This window comes from Antennarius striatus, chromosome 14 (assembly GCF_040054535.1).
Source record: "Antennarius striatus isolate MH-2024 chromosome 14, ASM4005453v1, whole genome shotgun sequence".
Classification (NCBI taxonomy): domain Eukaryota; kingdom Metazoa; phylum Chordata; class Actinopteri; order Lophiiformes; family Antennariidae; genus Antennarius; species Antennarius striatus.
Window position 1 is genome coordinate 10,501,856 of NC_090789.1, and position 13,039 is coordinate 10,514,894.

General features: G+C 39.3%; 1 protein-coding gene across 3 annotated transcripts; it reads left to right on the forward strand.

Moving 5' to 3' along the window:
* The first annotated feature begins 950 nt into the window (after positions 1-950).
* On the forward strand, positions 951-11,336 carry ldlrap1a (low density lipoprotein receptor adaptor protein 1a). 3 transcript variants are annotated; one of them, XM_068333147.1, is made up of 10 exons: positions 951-1,155; positions 5,056-5,198; positions 5,960-6,072; positions 6,239-6,353; positions 6,788-6,860; positions 7,064-7,159; positions 7,780-7,910; positions 8,173-8,207; positions 8,511-8,542; positions 9,492-11,336. In XM_068333147.1, exons 1-10 carry the CDS (start codon positions 1,071-1,073, stop codon positions 9,536-9,538), a joined length of 870 nt encoding a protein of 289 aa, XP_068189248.1. In that variant the 5' UTR covers positions 951-1,070; the 3' UTR covers positions 9,539-11,336. The 3 variants fall into 3 exon arrangements, with proteins under 3 accessions (XP_068189248.1, XP_068189249.1, XP_068189247.1); XM_068333148.1 differs by lacking the exons at positions 8,511-8,542; positions 9,492-11,336 and adding an exon at positions 8,918-9,459; XM_068333146.1 differs by lacking the exon at positions 8,511-8,542 and having other exon boundaries at positions 956-1,155.
* The last annotated feature ends 1,703 nt before the right edge of the window (positions 11,337-13,039 follow it).

Below are 13,039 nucleotides of genomic sequence, written 5' to 3' on the forward strand. Positions count from 1 at the left end.
TGGGCCATAATGTTTGGGATGTCTTAGTGTGAAAAATCCATTCCAGAGGACAAATTAAATGACAAAAAATATCTGCAAAAATATTTCTACATCGCAATATTTTCTACTTTTTGAAGTTTATGCATCTCCTCAACATTTATTCACATGGATTTTTTGTTTTTTGGCTTACTGCCTTCCAACATCTGCAAGACACTAACATCCTGTTGACATCCTATATCTAAATTCTTGGCAGACCACCAGTGATACAGCACAGTAGAGCTACAGAAAAATGTGGTCTGATGCTGCCTGCAACTAGTCCTTTCCATTCTTCGTAGGAAATAGTCCCAGTTGCATCTACATGTAATCTGTTATCAAGGATTGGTGTTCGTAGTATGTGGCTATAAATGAACAGAGATTATCACCTGATAAAAGAAAGGACAAGGCTTTTTAACAAAATTAGATTGCATTTGAAACCAAGGAGAAAAACAATGGACATGAATAAATTCATTTTAAAGTTACTGAAGACAGTTTAATGGCCTTCACTACTGAAATGTCACATCTCAATAATTCTGCTGTATTCAAATGGAATGAATTTGGTGGTAAGTGTAATAATAGCTCGGCCTGCAGTCAAATATGAGAATACCAAACCAAAAATAACTAGTAAAACGTGAAAAAAATAATGATTTTTGATTCATACCCCTGAAAAAGTAAATAATTTAATATTATTACTATAATCATTCTCATACTGCAAAAATATTACAATATTTTTTTTTAATTGAAAATTAAAATTAGAAAAATTCTCATGTTGCAAAAATATTACAATAAACCTCATATGTTGCAATGTCAAAGAACGTAATAGTGATGTAGATCAGGATCATCAACGCCCCCCATGTTTCATTTGTACAAATGTAGCACTAATTCTGTGTTAAGAACATTCACGTGCGCCAACCTCGTAAATACCGGAATTTCCGACGGCACTGGAAGGCACCACAGCCAGGTCCGTCCTCCCCATCAGTAGTCCGGTCAAAGACGCTCCTGCCGCGGACACACCAGCGAACTTCACCGACTCTTGTTTTCTTAAAAACGCCGACATGGATGCCCTGAAGTCGGCCGGGAGAGCCATAATACGGAGCCCAAGTATAGTGAAACCGTCCTGGACCACCGGCAGACACAGAAGTAAGAAATTATGAGAGAAATTCTTTATTTTTTAAAGGAGTCGAGTTGAGCCGACCTCAATTGACACAACGACAGACAGTAAAAAGTGAGAAAAGTAAAACTTCACCAAAGATTAGTTTCAAAGGCGAGGATAGAGATGGTTATACAGTTTAATGGCACCGGCATAATGACAAATTTTTTTTTAACTTTGCAATGCAATGTCTCCTTTTGTGGACTAAGGGCAAACTTCAACTACAGTACAAACTGTTACTGACTGTAAGAAGTGACTTCTTCCTCATTACGTGGGGAAGATGTTTAGATTTATCAAAAGACAGTTTCTGTTTAATTACTGTCAGGAATTCTGCGGGAACTATTGAGCATTTTACACATCAACACAGGAAACTTTAAATAATGTATTATTGAGTATTGTAAACACTTCCCCAACTCGTCATTTAAGCGTACTCGTGAAAAAGGATATTAAGTTAATATTTAAGTTTTACTTTTTATGGCTTCATCTCAGTATATTAATCCCATCAGCGCCACCACAGGAAGTGCAGGGTCACTGCTAGAACTCACAGAACACTCATTTTGTGTTTTCCTCTGCTGAGTTTAGGAGCTTTCCACGTGCAACATTCACACAAAAGCCATCATTAGGTAAATATCGTGCATTAGTTCATGCAATTTCATAAATTCCCTATAGCGAGGAGTTGCTCAGGAATTTGAGATGCACTCTTATCTGCATCAAGAAATAATGGATAGGTCCCCTGCTCATTGATTAGTGCATGAAGAAAATGTATTTATTTATTTTATTTTTTTCTAAATCAGTCAATGTGGACCTCTGGATGACATCCTGTGAAGTGACTCTGGGTTGACCGGGATAATGATGGTCTGCCGTTGGTCTATCTCAACTCCAGTGTGTCCATGACATGTTCCTGGTTATGTTGCCCCAGCTGAGGCATTCTTGCTGATGGAATTCTCTCCCTGATCGTCATGTCTTTTTTAGTTTTCCCTTTGGATGTATGCAATAAATAACCTAACTTGACATGCTGAGATCCATAGCAAAACTTTCCGGCTTATAAAAGTGTGAGCAATTTTAAAATGGATTCCATGTTGCATTTTTAAACCTCTTGAGTGTGTAGAATGTTTACTCTGCATCAATCCACACTAGTATGTTTGTACAGTAGTTAGATTTGATATTTTCACCAACTTTATGCAGATTAAAACTTTTAAGGAAGTGGTGTTTAAATGCACTAAATGTTTCAAATAACTAGATCTTTCTGACTCTGACAACAAGTAGTTAACCAGGTCTACCTCAGGCTGTTTTGCACAAGTCAGAGTTTCTCATTATTCTCCCTGTTTCATCAAGAAATTGAGACTTCTACCGCCATCCTGTCAACTTCTAGTATCCTCCAGCCACATACTACAGTCGTTCAAGTATTCCCATCAAGACGCTTTTATTTTTGATGGCCATGACAACCAGCTTCTGTGCTGTGTTACATCTGCAGTGTGAATGGGCTCAGTGAACATTTTCTCATCTTAATGGAGATGCAGCGAATGTGATCTGACAAGCTGAGCTCAAATTCATCAGGTGAGAGGAAGCTTTTATATTTGGAGTGATGGGAAGACACCAGTCAGACTGCATACAGTTCCTGTTATCATTCTTGATTGTAATATGTTCAATGTCAGAGGTAGATCAATTAGATCATTAGTAGTTGCTTTTCTTCACATTTTAAGAAAAAAAGTCCACTTTATTGTCCCTAAACGGGGAAACTATCCTTCTCACTCCACACTAGTCTTATCTGTGTGTTCCTGTAGATATATATACGAGACAAAACAATATTGCATAGTTATTTTGAAGCAGAAGTTAGGATTGGGTCAGACAAATATTTTGATTTGTTTTCAAGGTTAAAAACTCTTGAAATGTGTCACCGATCTAGTAGCAATGAAAATGCAGATTTACTGAGTAACTGATTGGGATATTTTTCTCTGCTTTAGTAACTTTTAAGTCAGCTGATTTAATTAAAACAGTTTTGTCACTTTACAATAGTTATGTCCGTAATTATCTCAGCTCTCCAGCCTTCAATCTGAACTTTAGGCTAAATACCTAATGTTTAACTTTACATCCATATTTCTTTTACATCTGTGGAAATCCTGACATGACCTCAAACAGAACAGGATTCCATGAAACCTGATTATGGAGTGGGCGGACACAGATTAGTGGAGTTGAATGAAAACTTGAACAGTGGCAGAAGTGGTCCTGAGTTGTATGGCCACATTTGGTGGTTTCCACAGTGATCCAGTGTTTGGTGGAGACACACAAATTAGCCAGGAAGTGAATTGGCCATTGGTCTGACTCTTTTGCATTGACGTGTCTGTCAGTGTCAGTAAAAGCGCTTTTTTTTGCACTTTGATATATGAAATGGTTACTTAACCAAAAGTGTTGGATTTGATTGATGAATCACTCCCTTAAATGTCTTTTTTTGTCTTTGGCTGCCTCTTCCATGTGAGACACATACATTTACTCTCGAGGAAACTCCCTGAAAATAATCTGTAGACGCTAGCAGATTGCGAGGTTGACTCCTTACAACCGACCCACCTGGTTTCACTGGGTGTCAGTTCACACGTGCACACAGCTGTTTCCTCTTACGTTGCTGTTGCTGAACTCAGATCAGAAAGCTCTCTGCATTCTTTGAGTGGTGCCTGATACCCACAATAACACTGAATGCCAGATCTGCTATTTTAAACACAGTATATCCCCATTGTGTTGTTTTCATGTCTGTTATGGTTGTTCTCTCATTTGTGAAGTTATTCCAGTGGATTTTATTTTTCTTGGAGAGGAAGTGACTAAAATGTAGAATCTGAAATTGCATGCTTGGTCCTTGATGTTTATTTTTCCATGGAAGGGAGTTCAATTGATCTCTAGTGATTTTTTTTTATTTTTTTTATTTAGATTTCCATTGTTTAATTTGCAGACTTTACAAGTGTCCTAGAGATGAAGAGTCGCAGCGTAATTTGGGGCCTTGGTTCTTTTCTGCTACCATCATGAGGTCTACTTTCCTTAGTTTAAGTGAAAGCTGTGAGGTTGTCATAACAGTTGGTACAGAGGGGGTATGAATTTCTAGGTAATAATGATGTTTCTGCTCCCTTGCCTTTCCTAATCTTCCTCCCCTCCTATCTTTCTCAGAAGAAGTCTTTGTAAACACAGCCAGAGGGTCAGGGCCAGTCGGCACCAAACAAAACCCGATAAGAAGCCACAGGAGATAGCAGCTGTTCCTTCAGCATTTCATATTTTTATACTCCTTGTTCTCTTTTAGCGACTGCTTCAGTCTGCAGCCCTGTTAAATCTGTTGAATAGAGTCTTGATGGGTTTTCTAAAAAGGCGTCTAAAGCCTAGTTTGGACCACATCTTATTTGTGCCTTTTTAAAGAGCGGAAACCAACAATTTCCTCTTATCACAGTATGTCAGAGTCCATGTACACTTGCTCCTGACTCTTTCCCTTCATATTGCCAGGCTTTCAAAGTAGTTTTTTTTTTAGTTGGAATGTTTGCATTCAATACCTCTGACCTAGTTTTCCCCCAATGAAATGGCTCAACTTGAAGTTCCAAATAGGTTGTTAACATTTCCTCTGATTTGTTAATGCTTTTCAATGTTGTCATGACTCAAGGGGGTATTCTGTGCAGCAAGAACTTCATGATGTTTTTAATATGATGATCCGGTACAGCGAAGTAATTTTTTTGACAATTTTTACCTGGAAGTCATTCATTCATAGTTTACCGCTTCATCCGCTGTGGCAGGTCACGTTAAGCTGGAGTCTATCCCAGCTGACTGAGGGCGTGAGGCGGGGGAAACTCCAGGCTAGATGCCAGTGCACCACTGAGCATACCTGGAAGTGTTTTAGTTTTTGTTTTTTTTCTCCACAGAGCTTCCGGAGAACTGGACCGACACACGGGAGACCATCTTAGAGGGCATGACGTTTAACCTCCGTCACCTCGGCATGACACTAGTGGACCAGCCCAAGGGAGAGGACCTATCTGCTGCTGCCATAAAGAGGATTATTGCCACGGTGAGAACTGGAGTAACAACAAAGTCAAACTGTTGGTGTCATACAATCAGAGTACTGCTTTCATTCTTCATAAGTTTTTTATGCACTTCTTAGATGATATTATTCTAACAACCAGCTTGTAGTAATCCTGACAGCCCATGCATCCAGTTTACAAATGTTACTAAAGATTAGAAATAGCCTAAAGCACAGAGGCTTGTCTTTTTTTTTCTTTTTCTTTTTTAGCAAAGCCTTAAAATCCGGTACAATCAGGTTTTCCACTGATTCACTCACTTTCATTTGAAATTTTTTTCTAATTGTTCCCAGAATTACTGAAAATTAACGAACTTTAATACATACTTCAGTGTGCATTTATCTGCTACTATTGTGTGAATATGAACATTTGGTGCGTTGAGTGAAACAGCTGGTGGCATTAATTATTTTGTGAAGTGCTATAGACTCGTTGCAGAAGTGCAATGGCAAGGCACAATTAAGAGAGCTCACCATCACACGAAGCAGATCTGATGCACAGAGTCTTCATCAGATTTCTTTTTATGTGCGAGCAGAAGATGAGCTAACAGAGAGGAACACACTGATCATGTGAACATGTGGATTCTTATTTTAATGGCAGCTGGTCTATTTGATTATTAAAGGAATCAAGCTGCGATTATTCTACTTGGGATTTTAACTTAAAAATGTATTCCTTTTCAAGTGTGTATATACAAACTGGACCTGATTCTGTGGTTCCTCAGATGAACAGGCCTTTTATTTTCCTTTTCAAACAGGCTAAAGCCAGTGGGAAAAAGCCTCAGAAGGTTTCTCTGAAGGTTTCCCCTCAGGGAATCGTCCTACATGACAGCTTGACTGATAAACTCATGGAAAACATCTCCATTTACAGGCATGTGCAGAACACCACAAGTTTCTCTGATAGATCTCCATTTGATGGTGCTACTGAATTTCTAAACCTGCTAAATTCCCATTCACAACTGCCTCTTACTGTGTGATCAATTTGTCGCGTTCCTCTTTTAGACTTAGTAAGCTGTTTCTCTAACCCTGACCCGCAGAATATCCTACTGCACAGTGGACAAACTACATGAGAAAGTGTTTGCTTATATCGCTCAGAACACCCTGAATGGGACCCTGGAGTGTCACGCCTACCTGTGCTCTAAGAGGAAAGTGGTGAGTTGTTGCTTGTCTCCATTATGTGTGTTTTGTTCATTGATGGAAGGGTTTTTGATTTGTATGGCGTCATCGTTACCTCCCGTGTACTATTTTTCTCTGCCGCTTTCCACTTTGTTTACTTTGCAGATTTGTTGGAGTAGGCTGTCTTATGAAATCAATAACTCTTATTTTGTTCCTTTAAAAAATATAAAAGATGAATCAGTAACAGAAGGGGAGCCATGACACACAACACAAACAGCTTTTATTTTACAGGTGAAACAACTTGAGTGTACAGTGTTTTACACACTTTGTCACTGGTGTACAGGCAAGCCTTTTAAATATGTCTGCCTCTAAAAATCCTCCCTATTAGTCTGTAAATACTTGGCCGACTTTCAGTGGAGTTGATTTAATACAAATGCACTTTGTAACAGTTTTTCCCTACTGTTCTGCAGGCTCAGGCAGTGGCTTTGACTGTAGCCCAGGCTTTCACAGTTGCATTTGAACTGTGGCAAGTCGCCAAAGAAGGTAAACCAGCACTTTACTTCTTAGAAATCATACAGAAACAAACAAGCAAGCACTGTCTATATGGGGAAGTTGCTTTATCTACAGCAGACATAGCTTATGCTTGCATTAAATCCACCACGATGCTACCAGAGAAAGAAGTCTGGCCTGCTGTAGACAGCTTTAGGTCAGCTTGCGTTATGCCTCTGTGTTTGTCTCTTTTCTAGAGAAAGGAAATAGAGTGAAGTCTGGTTCAGCAGGAGAGGCCAGCAGCAGCTTCCATTCAGACAGGTCCAACAGCTCGGGGAGTCTGAAAGGGGCAGGTAAAAAATGCACACAAAGAAGACTCGAGACGGCACATTTGACTGTTTTCAGTCTTTTCTCGTGTCACGCGACCCTGCACATTTTGTCGAGTAAAGATTAACCAAGATGTCACTGAGTGGGAAGTTGCGCTTTTGCAGTTTAAGAAATGAGGTGGATGAGCGGTGTCCTATGGCCTGAAAAATATGATGCATATTTGCTGGAGTGTGTGCAATCCTGAGACAAATAATCAGTCAAGGCATTGAAATTAAACATAAGATTTGAGAAATTGTTTTTTTTTTACGCATGTGAAAATAATATTAAAACTATATCATACAGGTTCAAATTTTCATTTTAGGAGTGGTTGGGCATTACCTCCCCTGCACTATAACAAAAAACGGATCTTGTGCAGCATAAACTCTTGCTCCCTCCCAAAAATAGATTACTAAATGTGCACGCCTTCTGTTTCATCAAAGGGCATGTCATCACATTTTCATGCACCTTATTACAATGATGAGGATGCTAACCGCTCCTCCACTGCTGATCAACCTTCCTTTCCAACCAATATAATCGAGGGGAAGCTGCATTGTGTAGGCAGAGGTTACCTGTGTAAAACATGGTCGATTTCCTCTCTGCCCTGCAGTGGATGTTGCCACAGACATGTTACTGGACTTGGAGGACAGCGTGAATGTTGAGGTTGAGACCAATGGGAATGTCGAGGGGACTCCGCTGGATAACCACAGGCCCTCTGAGAACAACAATAATCCTTCCTGGGTAAGATTTTCTGCTTGTCATGCTGTGTTTTGTCTTTCTCCATTTGCTAATTGAGATTCCATGTCTCTCAAGTCCTCTATGCTTCAGTTTGATTCACAAACTGTCAACAGATCCTGGAAAAATCTAACAGTCTTAAGAAAACCACATGGTCTAAAAACTTCATTTTGTCTTGGAATGCAGATATATTTGAAACAACTTGTCTGAAAGAACAAGTCCTACATGCTTTGGTTATTTTATATTTTAAACCACAATCCTTTTTTAGGTAATTGAAGATGATTTGGACGAAGCCTTTTCCAGGTGAGATTTGTCTTAATATTTTCATTATAAACTCAGGTTAATCTTAGTGGATTCTATCTGCTTCTTGTGAAAATAGAATAGCCTGTACCTCAAAGCTGCCTTGTCGAATCTTCAGCAGACTGCAGTTCATCAGCGGCTCCAATTTAATGATGATTTGTGTTATACAGAATATAAATGTTCCCATATTTCATCATACAGACATTGAGGGGAAGAAGGGGCACTGTGAAGAGAAATTATACAGACATTTAAAGATAATTTGATAGCTCAACTTTCTCTTGTCTTAAACCCTTTGTGTGTTTCCAGCTGTGCTATGGATAGCTATGGTTCATGTCCAGGTAAAGTTGAGTACCACTGTCAGCTGTTCCAAGCCTTAGTGTAGTAGTCCTAACCACTAACCAAACCTCAATCCATTTCCCTCAGTCATTGCTAAACCCAACACAGCTGTAGACAGGCCATTAGTGTTAGTCACAAGTGTAGATTAGCTTCCTGTGCCTTTTATTACCTCCCAGACGGGAAATGTGTTGACAGGGTTTGAAAGGTGAGGCTGATTTTAAAGTATATTTAGTCAAGTAACCATCTTATCATCTCAAGAGGCTCTTTCTCCTGATATCCTTTTCTCTATAGTCTGTGTTTGTTTATAATTGGACTGAATCAGACCTCGACACGCTGATTGCCTGACTGTGCAGTTTCTCATTTACTTTTTGTAACAGTTGAGCGCTAGGTCACCTCAATGGAAAGTCAAAGCGTTTATCCCACGGCTCAAATGAATTGAATGTCTTGAAGTAATCCTGTGGACCTCCACCCGATCTTTGTCTGAGACAAAAGTCCCTTTACAACCAACCTGAGGGGCTTTAATTAGAGGGGCTTTGGCCCTTAGAGAAGCATGAACATTCCTGTGCCACCTAAACTTGAACCTTTGGTTTTTTTCCATCTACAACTGCTATTCTTGGTGAAACTCCATTAACATTTTTATCTCTAACTAGTTAACCAAATTACCATCATTTGTATTTGTATTTTATTTTTATTTCATAATGTACAGTACATATAAGTTTGCCTTCATTTGGGGGGAAAAAAATACAACCCCATTTTATTACAGATCTGCATCTTCAGCAGGAGCACATTGAATTCTATCACTTCAGGCTAACCTTTCTTGTTTTTGTTTTGACATTACTAAAAATTATTATACCAACTTCATCTTTAAGACTTCATCTTTCTAAAACTAAATTGAGAATTTGTTTTTTTATTTTTTATTCATTGATTAATTGTTTTCTCTTTCCACCTCAGCCTGGCAGTGTCACGTACTAACCCCCAGTTCCTGGACATTGGGGTGACGCCACAGGACTGGAGTACTGAACCTGATTTGGATAGAACCAATGGAAATGATCCCGATGGTCTCAGCCCATTCGGGGATGATATCTTTGGCTTTTGATCAGCCCAATATTGCAGAGGGACATCAACTAGGGAAAGGAAAGCTGCCTTTATGGTCTTCCCTTTCATTTAAGAGAAGGCTGCTCCAAATCCAAACGCAAATGTGCCTACAAATATGAAAAAAGTTGGGTCTCTCTTCCCCGTGCTGTTGCACTCTTCACATGGACTATTCTTCCTTCCTTTGTGGAAATATGCCAAAGCAATAATGCCATCCCTGCATAACACTGCAGACAGTGTTTCAAACTTATGTCTATCCTGTTTGCTGTACTTTGGTTTGCTTACATAGTTTTGTTTTTGTAGTTTTGACATTAGTATCAGTATTTTGTATGTGTAATTTATATTTGACATGTTTTTGGGGTTTTTTCTTTTTTTATGAAGATAAGATTAGGATTTAGCTGAGACAAATGAGCAGACTATCAACAGACTATAATAACAGCAGGACAATCAATCAGACTGCATCTTAGTTGAACTAACTGATGTGTTGTGACGATTTGTCCCTCCATCACTCTGGATGTTAACTGAAGATTGTTTTATATCTAAAATATGAATCAGTATATTTGTATTTATAAAAAAAAACCCTCAGCGGTTCAAGCTAGACAAGTTGTTGCAGGCATTCATTTCACTGCAGTGCAACAATGTTGTCTTGGCAAAAGCCCAAATGCGTTTGTGGTTAATATTTCATTTTGCATCTAACAGTATTACACAGCATTAAATATATGAATGAATTAGAAAGTGTTTGTTTTGGTTCCTTATTGTATAATGTATTGAGAATATTGCAACGTTGACATACTGGGTGTGAATACAGCAGGAATAGCGTTTGTGTCACGCTGCTTCTTGGATCTGAATATTTGATGCAGTTTATTAATTCCAGCAGCAGGGGGCAGCCCTGCATTATGAGATCAAGTGAAAGCCACAGTAAGCATCACAATTTGATGCTGGTCACATCTTCAACTGCAGACCTGGACAGTCATATACTCCCCACCGCCAGACAATGATGATACAGTGCATCAAATTTCCTCCTGTTGCCCTATATTCTAAGTGACAGTATAGATCAATAAATACAACTTCATTAACTCTGAGAGAGGCCATCAGAAAGAGGAAACACCAATGACTTTTGTGGCAGTCTCAGACCACATGCTGCGAGTGCAAGAGCACAGGGGATTTGGCCTTTCCTTGTCACATTCTTTATTTGACCAATGTGTGTGAACAAGACTGGGGGTGGGCGGGGTGTAAACCCTCCATTTATTTCTCCAGCAGGCTCTGGCTCAGTGAAGCAGGGGCTGTTTTACAATTCGTCCCAACAAGCTTACTTAACCACCTGCATTATTTAACAGTCTTTCCTCAAAGGGCGCTCCAACGTTCTGTCTCTAAGTTTGATGAAAGAATGCACAATGAGATACAGCCAGGAATAAGTCTTCTCTCTGCTAGAAACGAACAGATACAGTGGGTATATAGACGGTTAAATACCAGGCACTTATGTCTATAAGTGACATTAAGGATAATTGATTCAAGACATAAAAGCAGTGAAATATGACTAATGTGGTTTTCCTTTTTCACTGGAGTATTTCTGACACATTAGAGTGTATTCAATTTTTGGCCAAAACTACTATGATGAAATTGTGGAAAGGAAACGCCTCACACCTAAATTTAAATTCCGTATAGTCTATGAGGGAGAAATCCCAGTTTACCTCACTCAAAATGCTGGAACTGTATACTGAGTATATTCTTATTATCAGTAAGATTGTTGCTGGTATACATTTTGTCTTTATTTGAATAAATCTGGATCAGTGTAACTGGAATCTTTTGAAATTAGTTCTCAACTGACACGGGTTCCCCATCCTCATCCCTGTTTTTTCAGCATCTTTCTGTTTTCTTGGGAAAGACATATACTGGTAATATCTGCCTGAGGGGTACTGTTATGAGACAGTGCATACATCAGATGCTAGTGGACACTCTTGCCTCACTTTTCAAATGCAATGCCTTCCTGAAATATATTGTGGGCCCATGTCGTGTCAGGAGACTCAACATATTGCTGTTTCTACCAAGAGCTGAAATTATTGTTTTATGGAACCTACAATTGGTACTGCTGTCGTTTTGTTTCATAAACTGAAGTTATTTCTCAATCTGTTCAGAGCAGCTCAGCAGTAAGGCCTCCATATCATTGTGTAGGAACGGTTAATTATCTGAAAAGCATCCCAGCACCAAAAAATTGAATTGGAATTGATAGGTTTAGAGTTATATAGTTCTGATGGCTCAAAAGGAATTGGGTCTTCATTCCTCAAACTGCTGGAGTTATTTAGCAAACACAAGCACTGCGGTAAATGTGGCTGAACATCAAATAAACATTTAAGTGAATTACTCCATAGCTTCACTTTTAAAAAATAATCCACAGTGAGTTTGATTGATGCAAGTATAAATTTACAAATCTAATAAATTCTGAGGCCTGAAAGCTTTATGTACTGTATTGGAGCAGAAGATATGATGACATTAATTTTGTATTGATATTCAGATTCAGCAGTGAGTGCAGAAGGAGAGAGAGGTAGAGATCAATTGGAAGTTATAGACTGGGAGAGGAAAAACAGCTGTGTGCATGTGTGTGTGTGTGTGTGTCTTCATTTTTGATGTTCGTCTCATTTCAAAGAGACGTCACTCTCCCTATCTGATACCAGAACCCACGACAGAAGTTTTTGTGTCATTAGACTCCATCAGGCCTCCCTGACAATCAACTGACTCATCATGTCATCATTATTGTTTGCCTTCGTGCAGCAAATCATTTATTTCATACAGCCCTGTTAGCTTGTGAGTGCATGCAGAGGTAAATGTGTGAGCACCTGCTAGTTAAACAGTCCTGGCACCACAAGTCTAATTTTTGTTTTCCATTCGTGTGTGTGTGTGTGTGTGTGTGTGTGTGTGTGTGTGTGTGTGTGTGTGTGTGTGTGTGTGTGTGTGTGTGTGTGTGTGTGTGTGTGTGTGTGTGTGTGTGTGTGTGTTTGTTTGGTAGGTGTTGTGATATTGCACAGCACCTGCTGCTCTGGCCCCATAAACCATCCTTATGTTTGAAGGCCTGGGCCGCATCCATCGCAATATATCTCTGACATACTTCATACGCAGGAGACCACCCACGTATTTCACCATCATTCAAAGAGATAACTCAAGCGATCTGATATGATTTGCTGCTGCTGCTCTTTCATTAGGAACAGATCTAGGCCATACAGTATAATGTGACACAGTACCTGCCTCCTGTTTGATGGATGTGAGGTTGTTTGATTGAGCTGGATTGACAAATACTTTTTAACTGAAGGTTTACTGACTAGCTTGTCCTCTTTATTCACGGAATTTACAAAAGGAGATCCAGATCACTCCAGATTAATGCACCACAATTTTCCTTTTGCTGCTTAATGCTG

Coding starts and splice junctions, on each gene's coding strand:
- ldlrap1a (XM_068333146.1), top strand. CDS start 1,071: ATGGATGCCCTGAAGTCGGCCGGGAGAGCCATAATACGGAGCCCAAGT. Junction 6,354..6,787: donor TGTGCTCTAAGAGGAAAGTG/GTGAGTTGTTGC, acceptor ACTGTTCTGCAG/GCTCAGGCAGTGGCTTTGAC. Junction 7,160..7,779: donor GGGGAGTCTGAAAGGGGCAG/GTAAAAAATGCA, acceptor TCTGCCCTGCAG/TGGATGTTGCCACAGACATG.